Source organism: Thalassophryne amazonica, chromosome 5, assembly GCF_902500255.1.
Source record: "Thalassophryne amazonica chromosome 5, fThaAma1.1, whole genome shotgun sequence".
NCBI classification, from domain to species: Eukaryota; Metazoa; Chordata; class Actinopteri; order Batrachoidiformes; family Batrachoididae; genus Thalassophryne; species Thalassophryne amazonica.
In genome coordinates, this window is record NC_047107.1 from 4,081,023 (window position 1) to 4,106,199 (window position 25,177).

Below are 25,177 nucleotides of genomic sequence, written 5' to 3' on the forward strand. Positions count from 1 at the left end.
ACGGAGGGCTTTTTTATAGAGCAACAGACTCTTTTTCCAGGCTAAGTGAAGATCTTCTAAATTAGTGAGACGCCATTTCCTCTCCAACTTACGGGTTATCTGCTTTAAGCTGCGAGTTTGTGAGTTATACCACGGAGTCAGACACTTCTGATTTAAAGCTCTCTTTTTCAGAGGAGCTACAGCATCCAAAGTTGTCTTCAATGAGGATGTAAAACTATTGACGAGATACTCTATCTCACTTACAGAGTTTAGGTAGCTACTCTGCACTGTGTTGGTATATGGCATTAGAGAACATAAAGAAGGAATCATATCCTTAAACCTAGTTACAGCGCTTTCTGAAAGACTTCTAGTGTAATGAAACTTATTCCCCACTGCTGGGTAGTCCATCAGAGTAAATGTAAATGTTGTTAAGAAATGATCAGACAGAAGGGAGTTTTCAGGGAATACTGTTAAGTCTTCAATTTCCATACCATAAGTCAGAACAAGATCTAAGATATGATTAAAGTGGTGGGTGGACTCATTTACATTTTGAGCAAAGCCAATAGAGTCTAATAACAGATTAAATGCAGTGTTGAGGCTGTCATTCTCAGCATCTATGTGGATGTTAAAATCGCCCACTATAATTATCTTATCTGAGCTAAGCACTAAGTCAGATAAAAGGTCTGAAAATTCACAGAGAAACTCACAGTAACGACCAGGTGGACGATAGATAATAACAAATAAAACTGGTTTTTGGGACTTCCAATTTGGATGGACAAGACTAAGAGTCAAGCTTTCAAATGAATTAAAGCTCTGAATATTGAATCATATGTGAATATTAAAGAGTTTTTGAGTGTTAAATAATCATTTTTGGTGTTAAATAGTTGTTTATAACGTGAGTCTTAAATAGTTTTTGAGTGTTAAATAGTGTTTGAGTGTTAAAGAGTTTTTGAGTGTTAAATAATCATTTTTGAGTGTTTAGTAGTTGTTTATAACGTGAGTGTTAAATAGAAGTTTTTGAGTATTAAATAGTTTTTGAGTCTTAAATAGTTTTTGAGTGTTAAAGAGTTTGTGAGTGTTAAATAATCATTTTTTAGTGTTCAGTAGTTGTTTATAATGTGAGTGTTAAATAGTAGTTTTTGAGTATTAAATAGTTTTTCAGTGTTAAATAGTGTTTGAGTGTTAAATAACATTTTTGAGTGTTCAATACTTGTTTATAACGTGAGTGTTAAATAAAGTTTTTGAGTATTAAATAGTTTTTGAGTGTTAGTGTTTGAGTGTTAAAGTTTTTTGAGTGTTAAATAATCATTTTTGAGTGTTTAATAGTTGTTTATAACGTGAGTGTTAAATAGTAGTTTTTGAGTCTTAAATAGTTTTTGAGTGTTAAATGGTGTTTGAGTTTTAAAGAGTTTTTGAGTGTTAAATAATCATTTTTTAGTGTTCAATAGTTGTTTATAACGTGAGTGTTAAATAGAAGTTTTTGAGTATTAAATAGTTTTTGAGTGTTAAATAGTGTTTGAGTGTTAAAGATTTTTTGAGTGTTAAATAATCATTCTTGAGTGTTTAATAGTTGTTTATAACGTGAGTGTTAAATAGAAGTTTTTGAGTATTAAATAGTTTTTGAGTGTTAAATGGTGTTTGAGTTTTAAAGAGTTTTTGAGTGTTAAATAATCATTTTTTAGTGTTCAATAGTTGTTTATAACGTGAGTGTTAAATAGAAGTTTTTGAGTATTAAATAGTTTTTGAGTGTTAAATAGTGTTTGAGTGTTAAAGATTTTTTGAGTGTTAAATAATCATTTTTGAGTGTTTAATAGTTGTTTATAACGTGAGTGTTAAATAGAAGTTTTTGAGTATTAAATAGTTTTTGAGTGTTAAATAGTGTTTGAGTGTTAAAGATTTTTTGAGTGTTAAATAATCATTTTTGAGTGTTTAATAGTTGTTTATAACGTGAGTGTTAAATAGAAGTTTTTGAGTATTAAATAGTTTTTGAGTGTTAAATAGTGTTTGAGTGTTAAAGATTTTTTGAGTGTTAATCATTTTTGAGTGTTCGATAGTTTATAACGGTTATAAACAACTATTGAACACTCAAAAATGATTATTTAACACTCAAACACTATTTAACACTGAAAAACTATTAAATACTCAAAAAGTACTATTTAACGCTCACGTTATAATATAACGTATCCTGTGTTGGGTGTAGCCCGCCTCACGCCCTATGGCTGCTGGGATAGGCTCCAGCCCCCCGCGCCCCTTAAATGGACTAAGCGGTAAAAGATGAATGAATGAATGAGTATTAAATAGGTTTTTTTCCATCGTTGCTTCAGGCTGAGGATCTATATTGCGCCTGCCTCTTGGCGGAAGGATTGCTGTTGGAGCTGGTGAGTGGTGATGAGGTCGAGGACCGAGCAGGTCGCACGATGTTGGACAACGAGAGGACCGTGAAGACAAACTTCATAACGGGTGAGACGGACATAAAAGCTGCTGTTCAGGGTGACTGTGCGTGTTAAAGTGTTCAAGTTGTTTTCTTGGTGCGCTTTGTCCACGGTGACGTCACAGGTGATGCGCTCCTCACCTGTCGGGGCGTTGTGCAGGTGAACTGGAACGAACTGGTTTGTGGATTTTGTCTGGTTTTTTTTGTTGTTGTTTTTTTTTAGTTGGTTCTGAATGTGATGGACGGAGGAGAAGAAGCTGCAGACGCAGCGCGCGCGCCGTGGACCAGCTGGAAGCTGATTATTGATCCGGTATTGATCCGTGCGCAGCAGAAAGTGTTCCGCTTTGACGGACGGACTTTCAGCACGACCGTGAGCACGTTAACGCACACGCACGCGAGCACACACACACACACACACACACACACACAATACTTGGATAAATCCACTCTAATCTTACCCACTCTAATCCCCCCAAAGAGAAATACTTCAAATGTTCTGTACATTTATTAAATTTAATTAATGAAGTGTATTAGAAGTCCTTTCAGCTGCTCCCTTGTTTTCACTCAGGTTGCCACAGCAGGTCTGAGTTGGATCTACATGTTGATTTGGCACACGTTTTGCACCGGGTCCCCTTCCTGACACAGCATCACATTGCCGAAGCAGCCACACGGACGCTGCCCGTGTGTGGACTGATGATAAATAAAACTGACTTTATTATAATCTTCTTCTTGAATCCGGTTGCAGATGATAATCTGTAAATGATGTTGGCGTGTCGCCGTCAGTGTTGCTACAGTTAATTTGAAAAGTTACTTTATTAGTTACTTTTTAGTTACTCTATACAGTTACTTTATTAGCAGGTGCCAACAACTTGTAACTAATAAGGTAACTAGTAATCTTAAAAATAACCACTTAGATTACTATTTATTTATTTGACAGGGACAATGCAATCAAACAGTAGTTACAAAACAAAGCCTGCAGCTGATGCACACATTATAGCAGCTGCTAAATTTCAACTCCTGTCCCTGGTTGAGCTTTTCTACACCAACACATCATCTAAAACACAAATTCATTCACATGAGAACATTTCATCTATAAATAACAGCACAGTTCAAAAGTTCATCACTCACCCATCTCATTCATTCACACTCTCACACATGGGTGCACTTTTGATTTAGTTTAAGGCAAGATTTAAGTTTGGACGAGAACAATTTAAACTCGCTGATGGACTTCATTTGTGTTGTGCGTCCCAGAGTTTACAGGCTTTATAGAGGGTTTTCATGTGACGTATCGGTCACGTCATTTTGTGGCCCGCAGCCATTCTGGATTACGACACGGTGGCTGCTGTGATACGCTACATGCATTTGGTGAACAATTGCAGAAGCTTCAACGTCGGTATGAAGAAGCCTCACGGCACTGTGGCGCTGAGAGAGATCCGCCGCGACCAGAAATCCACTGCTCCCAAAATATTATTTTATTCAGCAATAAAATTATATAAGAATACATAAAAATACTGCCGATGATAACACAAGAACGCTTCCAGTATGGATGCTTATTTACATTGTGGTCCTCGAGCACCAAGCTGCTGATCCACAAGCTGCCCTTCCAGCGCCTGGTGAGAGAAATCGCTCAGGACTTCAAGACCGACCTCCGCTTTCAGAGCTCCGCTGTGATGCTCTGCAGGGGTCGGTGAGGCTGACCTGGTCGGCAGCTTCCTAGTTCACAATATCACAGTGTGACACTGTCGGCCAGTTCGTTACATCACCACTAAATTCACTATCTGGTACAAGATATGGATTCACTGAACCAACTGCTACACATCTATCACGATAAATAGCTTTACCTCAAGGATTTAAAGCATCGTAATAACCGTACATTCTCTCCATTTTTCTATCACGCGCCAGGCTCCTTGTAATCCAGAATGGAGACGGCACCTGTCCTGCAGCAAATCGTTCATGTGATTGAAAACCCTCTATTAGAAAAGGTTGACTGTCCAAATCATTTTCTCCACTTTGGGGTTGTACAGTTGTGGTTTAAGCTGCCTCGTATTATCCTGGTTACATTAGTTCCATTCAGCAGCTGCATGCCAACAAGTTGTCCACGGCTGCTAATGAAGTGACTGTATAAAGTAACTAAAAACCAGTGGTGGTCACAGCTAACCACAAAGTTAGCTTCGATAACAGATAATCACCTAAATGAAACGTTATCTTTTATGAAGCAAAGTGATAAACCACCCAAAAAATTATCAGAAGCTACAGCTAACTGATAACTTTCAGTATTGTCTCCGGTACACTTGCAACTAACAAGCTGAATCGCTTCTGGTAGCATCAAAGACGACCACAGACCCAAACAATGAGTCAGCACTTCTGTCTTTGTGCGCACTGCCCCCTGCTGGAAGCTGCTGTTTACTACATAGCTTTCAGCAGTCTACTCAGTTTCAACTGTCTCTTCAAGTGTCGCCGTGAGGCGGCGGTCTTAGAAAATAAAGCAGTGCTGACTTATGGTTTTGAAGTGTAAATAAAATTAATACTGATAGAATAATTCCATTAATGCCAATTCTGTCATTTGTACAAAGTTAAAATATAACATAAAACCCAACACGTTAATGTGTGAGTTGTGTGTGTTGGTGTTTACATATAAATAGTGCTTTTGTAAAATATGCCATTTTTTTATTTGTTAAAAAAAAAGCCGTTTGCTAAGCCAAAAAGTTGATTTGACAACCGTCTGATATAACCGGGGTCAAAATAAATAGAACACTGCCATCTACTGGTGCCCAGACACTTAGTACTTGGGGCGAACACTGCCATGAACACTACTGGCAAGTAGATGGCAGTTGTCATGGCTTGTGGTGGCTTGGCCCTGAAGGCATATGCAGACTCACAGACACAGGTGTAAATCAAGAAAAATGGCTTTATCTGATAGGCAGGCAACAGGTTTGGTACACAGGGAATCAATCAACGTGGTAGAGGTACTGGCAGGTAGCAAGCTGAGGCAGAGTCCAAAAAACAAGCAAAGTTCCAAATACACGGTGTCAAGGAGTACACAGGGCTGAGGCAGAGGCAAAGTCAAAAAACAAGCAGATTTCAGGGATAAGACAAGGTGGAGGTCGATAACACTAGCAAGGTCAGAAATACAACAAGGCACAACAGGACAAAGGCGTGAGGCTGGAAAGTGCGAAATGCAACAATCTGGCAAGGGACTGTGAGACTGTGAGGGCTTAAATACTAGTGGAAGAATCAGAATGTGAAATGAGGACAGGTGTGCAGAGAGTGCGGGAAGGGGGTGTGACCAGGGAAGACAAAGCTAAGTGCAAGAGAGTGCAGTAAGGCAAAAGCAAAGTGAACTGGGGCAAGATAATTAAATGACAGAAAAACCAGCGGTGCAAAATGTGACGTGCTTGACTAACCATAATAAACACGAACAAAACAGAGGGGGTGAAACTGAAACTAAGGTGGCGAGTCGAGGAGTGGAAAACCAGTCATAATAACTAAGAAGAGAGGATGTGACACAGGAAAGTGAATACACTAAACATGACAAAACAAACTATTGACAGAATAGGACATAAATGATGAACAAATCAAAACCAGGGACTAGGTAATGCAATGAATGACTAAACCATAAATAAATGATACACAGAATAAAACCGGTAACAGAAGCATTGCACAAAGTACAGAAACGAACAGAACCAAACCAAGACTTACATGACAGCATATAATAATATGAAAAGTAAAACTGTAAAACCCTCAGTGGAAGCCTAGACCAAATAAGGGGAAAACCCAGACATGAACCCTGGGCTGGAGCAGATCCTGACAGCAGTAGAGACCCTGAAAACTTGCAGTTTTCATACGGATAATTTATTATTCCAAATAAATAATCTGTCCGTGTCTGCTACATTTAAGATGTGTGGAATTTAATAAATGCAAACCGAATTTCAGACATATATATTACTCTGGAACAAAAAGGGACGGAGAAGCAACCTGAGCTTCTTCTGGCATTTTTACATAAAACAAACACAATAACAATGTCTATAAACCCAGAGAATATATTCATAAGAGTTTTAGGCACAATATACAAAGAGTTTAATGCTGTTGTCTGTGTGGAGCCTGATCAGAGCGTCTCAAATGCATTTCTCCTGTCGTGAATGTACTGAGGTTACCCATAATGTACTTTGTACATTATGGGTAACCATTGTGTAACCATTGTGTACATAATGTACACAATGGCCACACTAAAACCTTCAAAATTAGTGCATTACTTTAAAACTAAAACGTATATCTGATATTTTCACTTTTCACTTTAGATGTGGCGTTAATTTCAGTTTCAATTGATTTCCATTTATTTTCCTTTATATAGCGCCAAATCACAACAGAGTTGCCTCAAGGCGCTTCACACAAGTAAGGTCCAACCTTACCAACCCCCAGAGCAACAGCGGTTGGGAAAAACTCCCTCTGAGGAAGAAACCTCAAGCAGACCAGACTCAAAGGGGTGACCCTCTGCTTGGGCCATGCTACAAACATAAATTACAGAACAATTCACAGAAAAATTCACAGACGAATATACAAGAATTGCTAGTGGTGCACAGGACAGGAGGGTTGCCAACACAAATACAACTCCCATCTCAGAATCAGGCATCAGAAAGACAAAAAATACTGTATAATTTGTCAGCATTAATCAACAAGAAAAACAGAAGAAATACTAAGGTGATCGCCGGCCGCTAGCCCTAAACTTCACTAAAAGACCCAGAATTTAAGTAAAGTTGAGGCTGCGGCACGCTCCAATTACTAATAAATGAATTAAAAGAGTAAAAAGCGTAAAACAAAACTGTACCAGTATGCTAGCCATATGAAAGGGAAAAGAAGTGCATCTTAAGTCTGGACTTGAAAATCTCCACAGAACCTAATTGTTTTATTGACGCAGGGAGATCATTCCACAGAACAGGAACATGATAAGAGAAAGCTCTGTGACCCGCAGACTTCTGATTCACCCTAGGGACACAAAGTAGTCCTGCACCCTGAGAATGTAAAGCCCGGGCCGGTACGTAAGGTTTAATTAGGTCAGCTAGGTAGGGAGGTGCTAGTCCATGAATAACTTTATAGGTTAGTAGCAGAACCTTAAAATCTGATCTCACTGGTACAGGAAGCCAGTGAAGAGACGCCAAAATGGGTGTAATGTGGTCAAACTTTCTGCTTCGTGTCAAAAGTCTGGATGCAGCATTAGAACCAATTGAAGACCCCTAATGCTAGACTGCGGTAAACCAGAAAATAGAACATTGCAGTAGTCCAATCTAGAAGAGATACATGCATGGATCAGGGTCTCAGCATCAGCCATAGACAGGATGGGACGAATCTTCACTATATTTCGCAGGTGGAAGAAAGCAGTCCTCGTAATATTTCTAATGTGGAGGCCAAAGGACAACGAAGGATCAAAAATTACCCCAAGGTTCCTCACTTTGTCAGTGTGATGTATGACACACGAGCCTAGGCTGATTGTTAACTGGTCAAATTGTTGCCGATCTCTCACTGGACCAAGAACGATCATTTTAATTTAAATAACTTGTCTGAAATTAGTTTGGTTAAAATTTTAACCATAAGTTAAAACTGTATGCCTCTGGTGATATTGCCAGCATATCAATATGGGGTCAAAAGAAACAAGCTTTTCTTTTCTGGAACCAGTTCTCCTTTGCCTGCGGAGGATAGAGCGGTTTCTCCTGGAACCAGCCAGCTCTAAGTACCTAACTCTAACAGGTAGGTACTTAAATCTTTGATTTCAGACTTCATAAATGTTTGTAACCGTTAAGCTTTGATCATGACGCCTGCAAAAATATGTTAGCTGTATAAAATTTATGGGACCAAAATTTACTGGAAGATAATTAGTCAGCTGATGGTTTTCAGTTATCTGAAAAGCTAATCCCATAATGAAAACATTAGCTTCGATAATTATCGGTTAGCGGATTAGTGGAACTGTGCCCACCACTGCTAATAACATAACTTTTCAAAGTAACTGTGGCAACACTGGTTGCAGTGCTGTTTCCTTATTTTCACAAAGTCACAGTGGTTATATCATAAGTTGTATGAGTGGCTTGGTGCTATCTTGGCGTTAGCATGAGCGCAGTGCCTCTATTGTGAGTAACACCATTTAGAATCTGCTTTTAAAAATACTTGTGTCTGAGGACGTGAGCGAGGAGAACGCTTTGCAGCGATTCACCGTGTCTTGAAAAGCTGCTAGTATCACATCACACATATAATGCACATGTATCACGTCATAAAATGCAATGCTAACAGGCTAACATTAGCATGAAACTTGCTAGCATCATATAAAACACTGTTCGAAATTCGAAACACTGTTTCCTGCATTTTGAGGGCCACTTTGTGTTGCTAAGTGGGACAGTAATAACAAAAAAACAAAACAGAAAAGTTCCCCTATGCTGGTTTAATCACAGCATAGGGGAACGTTTCTGTTTTGTTTTGTTTTTCTCCAAATTACAGCACATGGGATTCAAATCACAGCACACAATATTCAAATAACAGCACAGGTGATTAGAATCACAGCATCCAAATCACAGCACAGGGGATTCAAATCACAGCATAAGGTCTCCAAATCACAGCACAGGGGATTCAAATCACAGCATAAGGTCTCCAAATCACAGCACAGGGGATTCAAATCACAGCATATGGTCTTCAAATCATAGCACAGGGGATTCAAATCATAGCATAAGATCTCCAAATCATAGCACAGGGGATCACAGGTGATTCACATCACAGCATCCAACTCACAGCACAGGGGATTCAAATTACAGCACACAGAATTCAAATCACAGCATAAGGTCTCCAGATCACAGCACAGGGGATTCAAATCACAGCACATGGGATTCAAATTACAGCCTAGGGTCTCCAAATCACAGCACAGGGGATTCAAATCACAGCATAAAGCCTCCAAGTCACAGCACAGGGGATTCAAATTACAGCATAAGGTGTCCAAATCACAGCACAGGGGATTCAAATCACAGCATAAGGTCTCCAAATCAGAGCACAGGGGATTCAAATCACAGCATAAGGTCTCCAAATCAGCACAGGGGATTCAAATCACAGCATAAGGTCTCCAAATCACAGCACAGGGGATTCAAATCACAGCATAAAGTCTCCAAATCACAGCACAGGGGATTCAAATTACAGCATAAGGTGTCCAGATCACAGCACAGGGGATTCAGATCACAGCATATGGTCTTCAAATCATAGCACAGGGGATTCAAATCATAGCATAAGATCTCCAAATCATAGCACAGGGGATCACAGGTGATTCACATCACAGCATCCAACTCACAGCACAGGGGATTCAAATTACAGCACACAGAATTCAAATCACAGCATAAGGTCTCCAGATCACAGCACAGGGGATTCAAATCACAGCACATGGGATTCAAATTACAGCCTAGGGTCTCCAAATCACAGCACAGGGGATTCAAATCACAGCATAAAGCCTCCAAGTCACAGCACAGGGGATTCAAATTACAGCATAAGGTGTCCAAATCACAGCACAGGGGATTCAAATCACAGCATAAGGTCTCCAAATCAGAGCACAGGGGATTCAAATCACAGCATAAGGTCTCCAAATCAGCACAGGGGATTCAAATCACAGCATAAGGTCTCCAAATCACAGCACAGGGGATTCAAATCACAGCATAAAGTCTCCAAATCACAGCACAGGGGATTCAAATTACAGCATAAGGTGTCCAGATCACAGCACAGGGGATTCAGATCACAGCATAAGGTCTCCAAATCACAGCACAGGGGATTCAAATCACAGCATAAGGTCTCCAAATCACAGTATATGGGATTCAAATTACAGCATAGGGTCTCCAAATCACAGCACAGGGGCTTCAAATCACAGCACAGGTGATTCAAATCACAGCATCTAAATCACAGCACAGGGGATTCAAATCACAGCATCCAAATCACAGCACAGGGGATTCAAATCACAGCATATGGTCTCCAAATCACAGCACAGGGGATTCAAATCACAGCACAGGTGATTTAAATCACAGCATCCAAATCACAGCACAGGTGATTCAAATCATAGCATCCAAATCAGAGCACAGGGGATTCAAATCACAGCATATGGTCTCCAAATCATAGCACAGGCGATTCAAATTATAGCATAAGCTCTCCAAATCACAGCACAGGGGATTCAAATTACAGCACAGGTGATTCAAATCATAGCATAAGGTTTCTGTGTCTGGGAACACACTCTTCCTCTGACCTTGTCTGGGAGCAAAGTCTTCCTCTGACCTTGTCTGGGAGCAAAGTCTTCCTCTGACCTTGTCTGGGAACACGTGCTTCCTCTGACCTTATCTGGGAACACGCTCTTCCTCTGACCTTGTCTGGGAACACGCTCTTCCTCTGACCTTGTCTGGGAACACGCTCTTCCTCTGACCTTGTCTGGGAACACACTCTTCCTCTGACCTCATCTGGGAACTCTGACTGTGTCTGGGAACATGTTCTTGCTCTGACCTTATCCGAGAATGCGCTCATCATATCTCTGGGAACACGCTCTTCTTCTGACCGTGCGTGGGAACACACTCTTCCTCTGACCAGGTCTGGGAACACGCTCTTCCTCTGACCTTGTGTGTGAACACATTCTTCCTCTGATTGTTTCTGGGAACACGCTCTTTCTCTGACCTTGTGTGGGAACACACTCTTCCTGTGACCGTGTCTGAGAACACACTCTTCCTCTTACCTTATCTGGGAACGCGCTCTTCTTCTGACCATTTCTTGGAACACGCTCTTCATCTGACCGTGTCTGAGAATGTGCTCTTCCTCTTACCGTGTCTGGGAACACGCTCTTCCTCTGACCTTGTCTGGGAACACGCTCTTCCTCTAACCTTGTCTGGGAACACGCTCTTCTTCTGACCTTGTCTGGGAACAAACTCTTCCTCTGACCTTTCTGGGAATGCACTCTTCCTGTGACCGTGTGTGGGAACACACTCTTCCTGTGACCGTGTGTGGGAACACACTCTTCCTCTGACCTGGTCTGAAAACACGCTCTTCTTCTGACTGTATCTGGGAACACATTCTTCCTCTGACCGTGTCTGGGAACACACTCTTCCTCTGACCTTCTCTGGGAACATGTGCTTCCTCTGCTCTTGTCTGGGAACACACAAGTGATCCTCCACTTGTTGTGAGAAGCTGCTCATTTGCATAAAGTAAAAAAAAGGACACTGACCTGAGTGTGTTGCTGATAGCGTGTGTTTATTGGAAGATATAGTTGTATCTGTTGCCTTACCTCACCTTCTCTTTGCTTCACAGAGAATCAGTTTGTCGTGTCCACCTGGGGGGTGTTTGGCGGTGGTAGGAAGTCCAGGAGCGCCGGCTTTAATCCTTGCGGGCGCTGGAGAGCGAGCCACGAATCACTCCACCAGAGGGACGTTGTTTTTATGTTTTTACACTTTTAAGCACAGGTGAATAATAAATAGTTTCTGTTTGGAACCGCTTTCTGGTTATTTTTAGCGCTGGGTCCTGTCTGACACAGGTCCGCTCCTCAACCCGCGTCGACACATAACACTTCCTCTGACCTTGTCTGGGAACACACTCTTCCTCTGACCGTCTCTAGGAACACACTCTTCCTCTGACCTTCTCTTTGAACACGCGCTTCCTCTGACCTTGTCTGGTAACAAAGTCTTCCTCTGACCTTGTCTGGGAATGCACTCTTCCACTGACCTTGTCTGGGAACAAAGTGTTCCTCTGACCTTGTCTGGGAATGCACTCGTCCTCTGAACACATCTGGGAACACACGCTTCCTCTGACCTTGTCTGGGAACACGCGCTTCCTCTGACCTCATCTGGGAACACAGTGTTTCTCTGACCATGTCTGGGAACACGTTCTTCTTCTGACCAGGTTTGGGAACATGCTCTGCCTCTGACCGTGTCTAGGAATACACTCTTCCTCTGACCTTGTCTGAGAACATGCTGTTCCTCTGACTGTGTCTGGGAACACGCTCTTCCTCTAACCATCTCTGGGAACACACTCTTCCTTTTACCTTGTCTGGGAACATGCTCTTCCTTTTGACCTTGTCTGGGAACACACTCTTCCTCTGAGCTTCTCTGGGAACAGGCTCTTCCTCTGACCTTGTCTGGGAACACGCGCTTCCTCTGACCTCATCTGAGAACACGGTGTTCCTCCGGCCTTTGTCTGGGAACACGGTCTTCCTCTGACCAGGTTTGGGAACATGCTCTTCCTCTGACCGTGTCTGGGAATACTCTCTTCCTCTGACCTTGTCTGAGAACATGCTGTTCCTCTGACTGTGCCTGCGAATGTGCTCGTCCTCTGACCATCTCTGGGAATATGCTCTTCCTTTCACCTTGTCTGGGAACATGCTCTTCCGTTTGACCTTGTCTGGGAACACACTCTTTCTGTGACCTTGTCTGGGAACACACTCTTCTTCTGACCAGGTCTGAAAACATGCTCTTCTTCTTACTGTATCTGGGAACACACTCTTTCTCTGACCTTCTCTGGGAACACCACTTCCTCTGACCTTGTCTGGGAACACGCTTTTCCTCTGACGTTGTCTGGGAATGCACTCTTCCTCTGATGGTCTCTGGGAACACACTCCTCCTCTGACCGTGTGTGGGAACACGCTCTTCCTCTGACATTGTCTGGGAACACGCTGTTCCTCTGATCAGGTCTGGGAACACACTCTTCCTCTGACCTTCTCTGGGAACACGTTCTTCCTCTGACCTTGTCTGGGAACACGCGCTTCTTCTGACCTAGTCTGGGAACACGCTCTTCCTGTGACCATGTCTGTGAACACAGTGTTCCTCTGACCATGTCTGTGAACACAGTGTTTCTCTGACCTTGTTTGGGAACATGCTCTTCCTCTGACTGTGTCTGGGAATACTCTGTTTCTCTGACCTTGTCTGGGAACATGCTCTTCCTCTGACCGTGTCTGGGAATATGCTCTTCCTCTGACCTTGTCTGGGAACACGCTCTTCCTTTTGTCCTTGTCTGGGAACATGCTTTTCCTCTGACCTTGTCTGGGAACAAAGTCTTCCTCTGACCTTGCCTGGGAATGCACTCTTCCTCTGACCGTGTCTGGGAGCATGCGCTTCCTCTGACCTCCTCTGGGAACACGCTCTTCCTCTGAGTGTATCTGGTAACACGCTCTTCCTCTGACCAGGTTTGGGTACACGCTCTTCCTCTGACCGTGTCTGGGAATATTCTTTTCCTCTGACCAGGTTTGGGTACACGCTCTTGCTCTGACCGTGTCTGGGAATATTCTCTTCCTCTGACCAGGTTTGGGAACACGCTCTTCCTCTGACCGTGTCTGGGAACACGCACTTCCTCTGACCTTGTCTGGGAACACGCACTTCCTCTGACCATGTCTGGGAACACATTCTTCCTCTGACCGTGTCTGGGAATACTCTGTTCCTCTGATCTTGTCTGGGAACATGCTCTTCCTCTGACCGTGTCTGGGAACACGCTCTTCCTCTGACCTTGTCTGGGAACACACTCTTCCTCTGATCGTCTTTAGGAACACACTCTTCCTCTGATCTTGTCTGGGAACATGCTCTTCCTCTGACCGTGTCTGGGAACATGCTCTTCCTCTGACCGTGTCTGGGAACATGCTTTTCCTCTGACCTTGTCTGGGAACAAAGTCTTCCTCTGACCGTGTCTGGTAACACGCTCTTCCTCTGACCAGGTTTGGGTACACGCTCTTCCTCTGACCATGTCTGGGAATATTCTCTTCCTCTGACCAGGTTTGGGAACACACACATCCTCTGACTGTGTCTGGGAATACTCTCTTCCTCTGATCTTGTCTGGGAACATGCTCTTCCTCTGACCGTGTCTGGGAACATGCTCTTCCTCTGACCGTGTCTGGGAACACACTCTTCCTTTGATCGTCTCTAGGAACACACTCTTCCTTTGACCTTCTCTGGGAACACGCGCTTCCTCTGACCTTGTCTCGGAACACGCTTTTCCTCTGACTATGTCTGGGTACATGCTCTTGCTCTGACCTTGTCTGGGAACTTGCTTTTCCTCTGACCTTGTCTGGTAACAAAGTCTTCCTCTGACCTTGTCTGGGAATGCACTCTTCCTCTGACCTTGTCTGGGAACAAAGTCTTCCTCTGCCCTTGTCTGGGAACACACGCTTCCTCTGACCTTGTCTGGGAACACGCGCTCCCTCTGACCTCATCTGGGAACACGGTGTTCCTCTGACTGTGTCTGGGAATGCGCTCTTCCTCTGAACATCTCTGGGAACATGCTCTTCCTTTCACTTTGTCTGGGAACATGCTCTTCCTTTTGACCTTGTCTGGGAACACACTCTTCCTCTGAGCTTCTCTGGGAACACGCTCTTCCTCTGAAGTGTCTGGGAACACGCGCTTCCTCTGACCTCATCTGGGAACACGGTGTTCCTCTGACCTTGTCTTGGAACATGCTCTTCCTCTGACCAGGTTTGGGAACATGCTCTTCCTCTGACCAGGTTTGGGAACATGCTCTTCCTCTGACCGTGTCTGGGAACATGCTCTTCCTCTGACCGTGTCTGGGAACACACTCTTCCTTTGATCGTCTCTAGGAACACACTCTTCCTCTGACCTTCTCTGGGAACACGCGCTTCCTCTGACCTTGTCTCGGAACACGCTTTTCCTCTGACTATGTCTGGGTACATGCTCTTGCTCTGACCTTGTCTGGGAACTTGCTTTTCCTCTGACCTTGTCTGGTAACAAAGTCTTCCTCTGACCTTGTCTGGGAATGCACTCTTCCTCTGACCTTGTCTGGGAACAAAGTCTTCCTCTGCCCTTGTCTGGGAACACACGCTTCCTCTGACCTTGTCTGGGAACACGCGCTCCCTCTGACCTCATCTGGGAACACGGTGTTCCTCTGACTGTGTCTGGGAATGCGCTCTTCCTCTGAACATCTCTGGGAACATGCTCTTCCTTTCACTTTGTCTGGGAACATGCTCTTCCTTTTGACCTTGTCTGGGAACACACTCTTCCTCTGAGCTTCTCTGGGAACACGCTCTTCCTCTGAAGTGTCTGGGAACACGCGCTTCCTCTGACCTCATCTGGGAACACGGTGTTCCTCTGACCTTGTCTTGGAACATGCTCTTCCTCTGACCAGGTTTGGGAACATGCTCTTCCTCTGACCAGGTTTGGGAACATGCTCTTCCTCTGACCGTGTCTGGGAATACTCTCTTCCTCTGACCTTGTCTGAGAACATGCTGTTCCTCTGACTGTGTCTGGGAATGCGCTTTTCCTCTGAACTTCTCTGGCAAGATGCTCTTCCTTTCACTTTTCTGGGAACATGCTCTTCCTTTTGACCTTGTCTGGGAACACACTCTTCCTCTGAGCTTGTCTGGGAACATGCTCTTCCTCTGACCAGGTTTGGGAACATGCTCTTCCTCTGACCGTGTCTGGGAATACTCTCTTCCTCTGACCTTGTCTGAAAACATGCTGGTCCTCTGACTGTGCCTGGGAACGCGCTCTTCCTCTGACCATCTCTGGGAACTTGCTCTTCCTTTCACCTTGTCTGGGAACATGCTCTTCCTTTTGTCCTTGTCTGGGAACATACTCTTCCTCTGAGCTTCTCTGGGAACATGCGTTTCCTCTGACCTTGTCTGGGAACACGCGCTTCTTCTGACCTAGTGTGGGAACACGCTCTTCCTCTGACCATGTCTGTGAACACAGTGTTCCTCTGACCTTGTCTGGAAACATGTTCTTCCTCTGACCTTGTCTGGGAACATGTGCTTCTGCTGACCTAGTCTGGGAACACGCTCTTCCTCTGACCAGGTCTGAGAACATGCTCTTCTTCTTACTGTATCTGGGAACACACTCTTTCTCTGACCTTTCTGGGAACACCACTTCCTCTGACCTTGTCTGGGAACACGCTTTTCCTCTGACCTTGTCTGGGAATGCGCTCTTTCTCTGATGGTCTCTGGGAACACACACCTCCTCTGACCGTGTCTGGGAACACGCTCTTCCTCTGACATTGTCTGGGAACACGCTGTTCCTCTGACCAGGTCTGGGAACACACTCTTCCTCTGACCTTCTCTGGGAACACGTTCTTCCTCTGACCTTGTCTGGGAACACGCGCTTCTTCTGACCTAGTGTGGGAACACGCTCTTCCTCTGACCATGTCTGTGAACACAGTGTTCCTCTGACCTTGTCTGGAAACATGTTCTTCCTCTGACCTTGTCTGGGAACATGTGCTTCTGCTGACCTAGTCTGGGAACACGCTCTTCCTCTGACCTAGTCTGGGAACACAGTGTTCCTCTGACCATGTCTGTGAACACGCGCTTCTTCTGACCTAGTCTGGGAACACTCTCTTCCTCTGACCTTGTCTGGGAACACGCTCTTCCTCTGACTGTGTCTGGGAATACTCTCTTCCTCTGACCTTGTCTGGGAACATGCTCTTCCTCTGACCATGTCTGGGAACATGCTCTTCCTCTGACCTTGTCTGGGAACACGCTCTTCCTTTTGTCCTTGCCTGGGAACATGCTTTCTGTACATGAATCACACAGCTGTAGTCCATAATGAATATGATAAGAGTCACTCATTTAAGATGTAAAAATTTTATTTAACATTTAAGAATGACACTAACATTTAGTAAATGGTAAATGGACTGCGGATAGCGCTTTTCCATCTGCATCAGACGCTCAAAGCGCTTTACAATTATGCCTCACATGTAAACATTTAATAACTTGATAGCACATGTCTGAGTTTTTTTTTTTATTAATAATATTTACAGTTGGTAAGCTCCTAAATGTGCAACTGAGAAGTGGAGACCAATGTTTTCTGTTTTGTAGTCATCATGGAGATTTCTGCACCGACACTGGTATGACCGAGGTGAACCTTGTGGCACAGGTCCGAACCTACAGTCCGCCATGGAGACCTCAGACAGGCCACGCAGCACCGAGGAGATCAGAGGTTACAGTCTGAGACTCTTCACTCCTTCACCAAGAGACAATAATGTGTCAGGGTGGGGTCCTGAAATAAATTAAGCAAAATAAATTAATAAGTGTTAAATTCACTGACCTTGCACGCATCTCTTGCAACTTGTTTTATGTTCGATTCTGACATCAACAATCATTCTGGAAAACCGCTGACTCAATGTTTTATTTGTTGCATCAGTGTGAACAATAAGTGGCAGCATACAGCAATCTGCATTATTATACACTAACCAGCAGTTTAATAGTATCATCCCCTGTGTGTGTTTGATGGAGTGTTGGTTTGCAGACACTCCTAACTGACGGTTTTGGTCTCCTCACAGCCGCATCCTGAACCTGGGAATGATACAAAAAAGCAGACATGACTGGAATAGTGTCCTGCTTCATTGTCATGCCGCATTCACACAGGCGCGATCAGACTCTACAAAATATGCGGGGGTCGTGTGGCGACGGACGCGCCTCCATCGCCCGGCGTTAACCCCTTAACGCTTTTGCTGCGAAAATTCACCCCGGTGCGTCATCAAATAGGAGGAGCTTCCATTCCCCACGCCGGCTCCGGTTGTCAGTCAAGTTAACATGACGGACCTTGATCACACAGAGCGAGTTGTTGTGGAAAGCTGACAAACGTCATGAGACGTTCCCAATTCGGGGAGTGATTCGTATCACTATTTGTTGCAGGAGCTGCGTCTGGATGACAGCTGCTTTCAGCGGTCCTTCCGCCTCTGTGCGACCCAGTTTGAGGACCTCCTGTCCCGTTCACGCGCGCGCATGTAATCAATTAAAAAAAAAAAGAAACTCTGCTCCCCACTGCTGTGGGGCTGCAGCTTGCTCTTCCCCCCAAAACTCTGTCATAATTGTGTTTAGAAACCAGTCACCATTTGCTTTATTATACATCTGTGTAGTTAAGTAAAATAATCTTCATGAACGATTTGCTCGCGCGCGCACGTAAAATAAAAATAAAAAGAAACTCTGCTGCTTGCTGTGGGGCTGCTCCTCGCTCTTTCCCAAAAAACTCTGTCATAATTGTGTTTAGAAACCAGTCACCATTTGCTTTATTATACATCTGTGTAGTTAATAAGTAAAATAATCTCCATGAATGATTCGCTCGCGCGCACGTAAAATAAAAATAAACTCTGCTCCCCCCTGCTGTGTGGCTGCTGCTCGCTCCAAAAACTGTCATAATTGTGAAATAAAGGACAAAAGAGACATAAGTCCTGCTCACAGGCTGCTACCAGAGACAGGACATGTTCACATCTTCAGTCAAACTCCAGACATCTCCACGTCACTACATATCCAGTCCCTGATCCAGTCCCCATTACTTGGATCTACTGGTAGCTGGAGGTACTTCCTGTCTTCAGAGTGAGATTGCATCAGAATTTTGGCTCTCTGTTGGGACTGTTTACACAGAGACTGCTACCTGCTGCTTTGGACTTTGAACTAACAGTCTTTTTCAAGACTTTTTTACTTTTTTACCTTTTTACTTTTTTTACTTTTTTACTGTGCTCCAACGCCTAAGGAAGACCTCTAACGGTCGAAACATCGCGACGGAGCACTTTTATCAGATAACTTTCATCAGCGTTGGCAAGCTAACTAGCTTGCTAACGCTTTCGTTTTTATTTATTTATTTATTTTTTAATTTTTTTAGCACTGTTGTCGTGCGTTACCTGTGCTGCTCCACAGCGTGTTTGGTCGATTTTTGTTTTGTTTTGGCACCGTTGTCGTGCGTTCGCTGTTGTTGTGCGTTGCCTGTGCTGCTTCATGGCCTGTTTGGTGCCTTGATTGGGGCACTCCTTCTGCTGAATCACCTCTAAATTATTTACACATTATTCACTTTGTGTGTTTTTAGGAATCCGCTAGGTTGCGTAGCTACTAGCTCTTAGCCGATTTAGCATGGCGGCTTCTCCTGTCTCTCCCGTACTTTTCTGCTCTGGGTGTGAAATGTTTAGTTGTTCCTCAGCCTCCTTTAGCAGTAACGGTACTTGTAATAAGTGCAGCTTATTCGTAGCTTTGGAGGCCAGGCTGGGCGAATTGGAGACTCGGCTCCGCACCGTGGAAAATTCTACAGCTAGCCAGGCCCCTGTAGTCGGTGCGGACCAAGGTAGCTTAGCCGCCGTTAGTTCCCCCCTGGCAGATCCCGGGCAGTCGGGAAAGCAGGCTGACTGGGTGACTGTGAGGAGGAAGCGTAGCCCTAAACAGAAGCCCCGTGTACACCGTCAACCCGTTCACATCTCTAACCGTTTTTCCCCACTCGACGATACACTCGCCGAGGATCAAACTCTGGTTATTGGCGACTCTGTTTTGAGAAATGTGAAGTTAGCGACACCAGAAACCATTGTCAATTGTCTTCCGGGGGCCAGAGCAGGCGACATCGAAGGACATTTGAAATTGCTGGCTAAGGCTAAGCTTAAATTTGGTAAGATTGTAATTCACGTCGGCAGTAATGACACTCGGTTACGCCAATCGGAGGTCACTAAAATTAACATTAAATCGGTGTGTAACTTTGCAAAAACAATGTCGGACTCTGTTGTTTTCTCTAGGCCCCTCCCCAATCAGACCGGGAGTGACATGCTGGCTGTCTGAGTGGTGTCCAAAAAATGAGGTGGGCTTCATTGATAATTGGCAAAGCTTCTGGGGAAAACCTGGTCTTGTTAGGAGAGACGGCATCCATCCCACTTTGGATGGAGCAGCTCTCATTTCTAGAAATCTGGCCAATTTTCTTGGATCCTCCAAACTGTGACTGTCCAGCGTTGGGACCAGGAGGCAGAGCTGTAGTCTTATACACCTCTCTGCAGCTTCTCTCCCCCTGCCGTCCCCTCGTTGCCCCGTCCCCGTGGAGACGGTGCCTGCTCCCAGGCCTCCAATAATCAGCAAAAATCTATTTAAGCATAAAAATTCAAAAAGAAAAAATAATATAGCACCTTCAATTGCACCACAGACTAAAACAGTTAAATGTGGTCTATTAAACATTAGGTCTCTCTCTTCTAAGTCCCTGTTGGTAAATGATATAATAATTGATCAACGTATTGATTTATTCTGCCTAACAGAAACCTGGTTACAGCAGGATGAATATGTTAGTTTAAATGAGTCAACACCCCCGAGTCACACTAACTGTCAGAATGCTCGTAGCACGGGCCGGGGCGGAGGATTAGCAGCAATCTTCCATTTCAGCTTATTAATTAATCAAAAACCCAGACAGAGCTTTAATTCATTTGAAAGCTTGTCTCTTAGTCTTGTCCATCCAAATTAGAAGTCTCAAAAACCAGTTTTATTTGTTATTATCTATCGTCCACCTGGTCGTTACTGTGAGTTTCTCTGTGAATTTTCAGACCTTTTGTCTGACTTAGTGCTTAGCTCAGATAAGATAATTATAGTGGGCGATTTTAACATCCACACAGATGCTGAGAATGACAGCCTCAACACTGCATTTAATCTATTATTAGACTCTATTGGCTTTGCTCAAAAAGTAAATGAGTCCACCCACCACTTTAATCATATCTTAGATCTTGTTCTGACTTATGGTATGGAAATAGAAGACTTAACAGTATTCCCTGAAAACTCCCTTCTGTCTGATCATTTTTTAATAACATTTACATTTATCCTGATGGACTACCCTGCAGTGGGGAATAAGTTTCATTACACTAGAAGTCTTTCAGAAAGCGCTGTAACTAGGTTTAAGGATATGATTCCTTCTCTATGTTCTCTAATGTCATATACCAACACAGAGCAGAGTAGCTACCTAAACTCTGTAAACTCGTAGCTTAAAGCAGATAACCCGTAAGTTGGAGAGGAAATGGCGTCTCACTAATTTAGAAGATCTTCACTTAGCCTGGAAAAAGAGTTTGTTGCTCTATAAAAAAGCCCTCCGTAAAGCTAGGACATCTTTCTACTCATCACTAATTGAAGAAAATAAGAACAACCCCAGGTTTCTTTTCAGCACTGTAGCCAGGCTGACAAAGAGTCAGAGCTCTATTGAGCTGAGTATTCCATTAACTTTAACTAGTAATGACTTCATGACTTTCTTTGCTAACAAAATTTTGACTATTAGAGAAAAAATTACTCATAACCATCCCAAAGATGTATCGTTATCTTTGGCTGCTTTCAGTGATGCCGGTATTTGGTTAGACTCTTTCTCTCCGATTGTTCTGTCTGAGTTATTTTCATTAGTTACTTCATCCAAACCATCAACATGTTTATTAGACCCCATTCCTGCCAGGCTGCTCAAGGAAGTCCTACCATTATTCAATGCTTCAATCTTAAATATGATCAATCTATCTTTGTTAGTTGGTTATGTACCACAGGCCTTTAAGGTGGCAGTAATTAAACCATTACTTAAAAAGCCATCACTTGACCCAGCTATCTTAGCTAATTATAGGCCAATCTCCAACCTTCCTTTTCTCTCAAAGATTCTTGAGAGGGTAGTTGTAAAACAGCTAACTGATCACCTGCAGAGGAATGGTCTATTTGAAGAGTTTCAGTCAGGTTTTAGAATTCATCATAGTACAGAAACAGCATTAGTGAAGGTTACAAATGATCTTCTTATGGCTTCGGACAGTGGACTTATCTCTGTGCTTGTTTTGTTGGACCTCAGTGCTGCTTTTGATACTGTTGACCATAAAATTTTATTACAGAGATTAGAGCATGTCATAGGTATTAAAGGCACTGCGCTGCGGTGGTTTGAATCATATTTGTCTAATAGATTACAGTTTGTTCATGTAAATGGGGAATCTTCTTCACAGACTAAAGTTAATTATGGAGTTCCACAAGGTTCTGTGCTAGGACCAATTTTATTCACTTTATACATGCTTCCCTTAGGCAGTATTATTAGACGGTATTGCTTAAATTTTCATTGTTACGCAGATGATACCCAGCTTTATCTATCCATGAAGCCAGAGGATACACACCAATTAGCTAAACTGCAGGATTGTCTTACAGACATAAAGACATGGATGACCTCTAATTTCCTGCTTTTAAACTCAGATAAAACTGAAGTTATTGTACTTGGCCCCACAAATCTTAGAAGCATGGTGTCTAACCAGATCGTTACTCTGGATGGCATTTCCGTGATCTCTAGTAATACTGTGAGAAATCTTGGAGTCATTTTTGATCAGGATATGTCATTCAAAGCGCATATTAAACAAATATGTAGGACTGCCTTTTTGCATTTACGCAATATCTCTAAAATCAGAAAGGTCTTGTCTCAGAGTGATGCTGAAAAATTAATTCATGCATTTATTTCCTCTAGGCTGGACTATTGTAATTCATTATTATCAGGTTGTCCTAAAAGTTCCCTAAAAAGCCTTCAGTTGGTTCAGAATGCTGCAGCTAGAGTACTGACGGGGACTAGCAGGAGAGAGCATATCTCACCCGTGTTGGCCTCTCTTCATTGGCTTCCTGTTAATTCTAGAATAGAATTTAAAATTCTTCTTCTTACTTATAAGGTTTTGAATAATCAGGTCCCATCTTATCTTAGGGACCTCGTAGTACCATATTACCCCATTAGAGCGCTTCGCTCTCAGACTGCAGGCTTACTTGTAGTTCCTAGGGTTTGTAAGAGTAGAATGGGAGGCAGAGCCTTCAGCTTTCAGGCTCCTCTCCTGTGGAACCAGCTCCCAATTCAGATCAGGGAGACAGATACCCTCTCTACTTTTAAGATTAGGCTTAAAACTTTCCTTTTCGCTAAGGCTTATAGTTAGGGCTGGATTAGGTGACCCTGGACCATCCCTTGGTTATGCTGCTTTAGACGTAGACTGTGGGGGGGTTCCCATGATGCACTGTTTCTTTCTCTTTTTGCTCCGTATGCATCACTCTGCATTTAATCATTAGTGATCGATCTCTGCCCCCCTTCACAGCATGTCTTTTTCCTGGTTCTTTCCCTCAGCCCCAACCAGTCTCAGCAGAAGACTGCCCCTCCCTGAGCCTGGTTCTGCTGGAGGTTTCTTCCTGTTAAAAGGGAGTTTTTCCTTCCCACTGTAGCCAAGTGCTTGCTCATAGGGGGTCGTTTTGACCGTTGGGGTTTTTCATAATTATTGTATGGCCTTGCCTTACAATATAGAGCGCCTTGGGGCAACTGTTTGTTGTGATTTGGCGCTATATAAGAAAAAAGTTGATTGATTGATTGATTGGTCATCGCGGCGCGACAAGACGAAAAAGTTCAGATTTTTCAACTTGGGGAGGAGGGCAACGCGATGTGATGCGATGCAATATCGCGCCACAAATGCGCCAATCGCTTCACTCATGTCGCTTCATTCGCGTCCATCGCTTGGCGCCAAAACGCGCCATTCCATAGGGATTACATGGCAACCTGTCGCTGCTGTTGCTCATGTCACGTCCAGTGTGAACGCAGTGTAAGAAGTCAACATCAAGTTAGCAAAAAATCTAACAGCCCAAAGTCTAATTTTATTTGCCTGGGCCTGCACACAAATTATTTATGAACCGGTTATTGATTAATTTGCTGATTTCTTTTGACCTCTCTGTCAGTGATGTTGGATACTGATAAAACAAACAAACAAACAACTCAACAATTAATGTATCAGAGACAGATGTGCATGTACTGTAGAAACACTTGTACTGTACTATGGATTGTTTATTTGGGTAAACAAGACCATCTTAAACTAGCCACTAACTAGCGCTAACTGTTGCTAACATTGGCTAACATAGTTCATTACAGAACAGGCTACAAAATAAGTCAACTCATTCTTACTTTTAAAAGCAGATAACCATTTAGTTAGGTTTAACTGAAGTGAGGTTTAACAGACGTACTGGCATGAATTGACTGTACGCTCTTATCATGTCCACATCTGCTGGCCTGGCATGTCCAGCCAGCCCCGCACGTGTGTCTGGCCCGACATGCGTGTCCTATGGATGGCACAACACAAGACAGACACTGCGCCATGTGAAACAGAGCGCACGTGGGTGACGTGACACTCAGATCGCCCACTGCGTGTCATGATCTGACAGTCTGTTTCACTTAGGGCAGGCTGTCAAGGTGTGCTTATTTGCTGCAGCCGGTCGCAACAGCGATATATGTTTTTATATATGTCCACGTGAGGACAGCAAGCAGACACACGTGCATCACAGTGAACAGTTGTTAGCTCATGTCCGTCAAATCAGGGCATGTGTTTCACATATGGGACGTCCAGAACCAGAAATCTCAACAGCTGCTGCTGTCAGCGGACATGCCTCCTATCAGTTCAGCGCACATGCCAAAGTGTCACTATGTTTTTGTGTTATGTGATCATTTTCATTTAGTTATTTGTTATGTAATTTTATATGTAGGTAGTATAGTACTTATTTATATACGTACCTGTCCTCTCAGTGGTGTTTGTGTTTGTAATGTGACACGTTGTTGTGCACTGAGCCGTCATCCAGCTGTCAGTGTGCTGTGATCAGCTGACAAGCACCTCCCTGTGCTCTGACTGTTCAGACGTGGCTGGCCGCCCCGCATGTGATCATGTCTGTACATACATATAAGCATTTTATGCAAGTGTGCTTCCCACCCCCCACGCTTGCATGCCACGTGTGTAGGGGGGGCGCAAAGCACACATATGCCACAAGCCCTCCGTAAAGCTAGGACATCTTTCTACTCATCACTAATTGAAGAAAATAAGAACAACCCCAGGTTTCTTTTCAGCACTGTAGCCAGGCTGACAAAGAGTCAGAGCTCTATTGAGCTGAGTATTCCATTAACTTTAACTAGTAATGACTTCATGACTTTCTTTGCTAACAAAATTTTAACTATTAGAGAAAAAATTACTCATAACCATCCCAAAGACGTATCGTTATCTTTGGCTGCTTTCAGTGATGCCGGTATTTGGTTAGACTCTTTCTCTCCG

At 43.5% G+C, this 25,177-nt stretch overlaps 1 protein-coding gene across 1 annotated transcript in view; it reads left to right on the forward strand.

Moving 5' to 3' along the window:
- Nucleotides 1-2,321: 2,321 nt before the first annotated feature.
- Nucleotides 2,322-25,177, forward strand: part of LOC117509708 (histone-lysine N-methyltransferase SETD1B-A-like) — a 105,948-nt gene continuing 83,092 nt past the window's right edge. Inside the window, exons 1-2 of the mRNA XM_034169427.1 lie at nucleotides 2,322-2,439; nucleotides 2,634-2,780. Coding sequence (XP_034025318.1) covers nucleotides 2,649-2,780 — 132 coding nt within the window. The 5' untranslated portion in view covers nucleotides 2,322-2,439; nucleotides 2,634-2,648. The remainder of the gene's footprint in view (nucleotides 2,440-2,633; nucleotides 2,781-25,177) is intronic.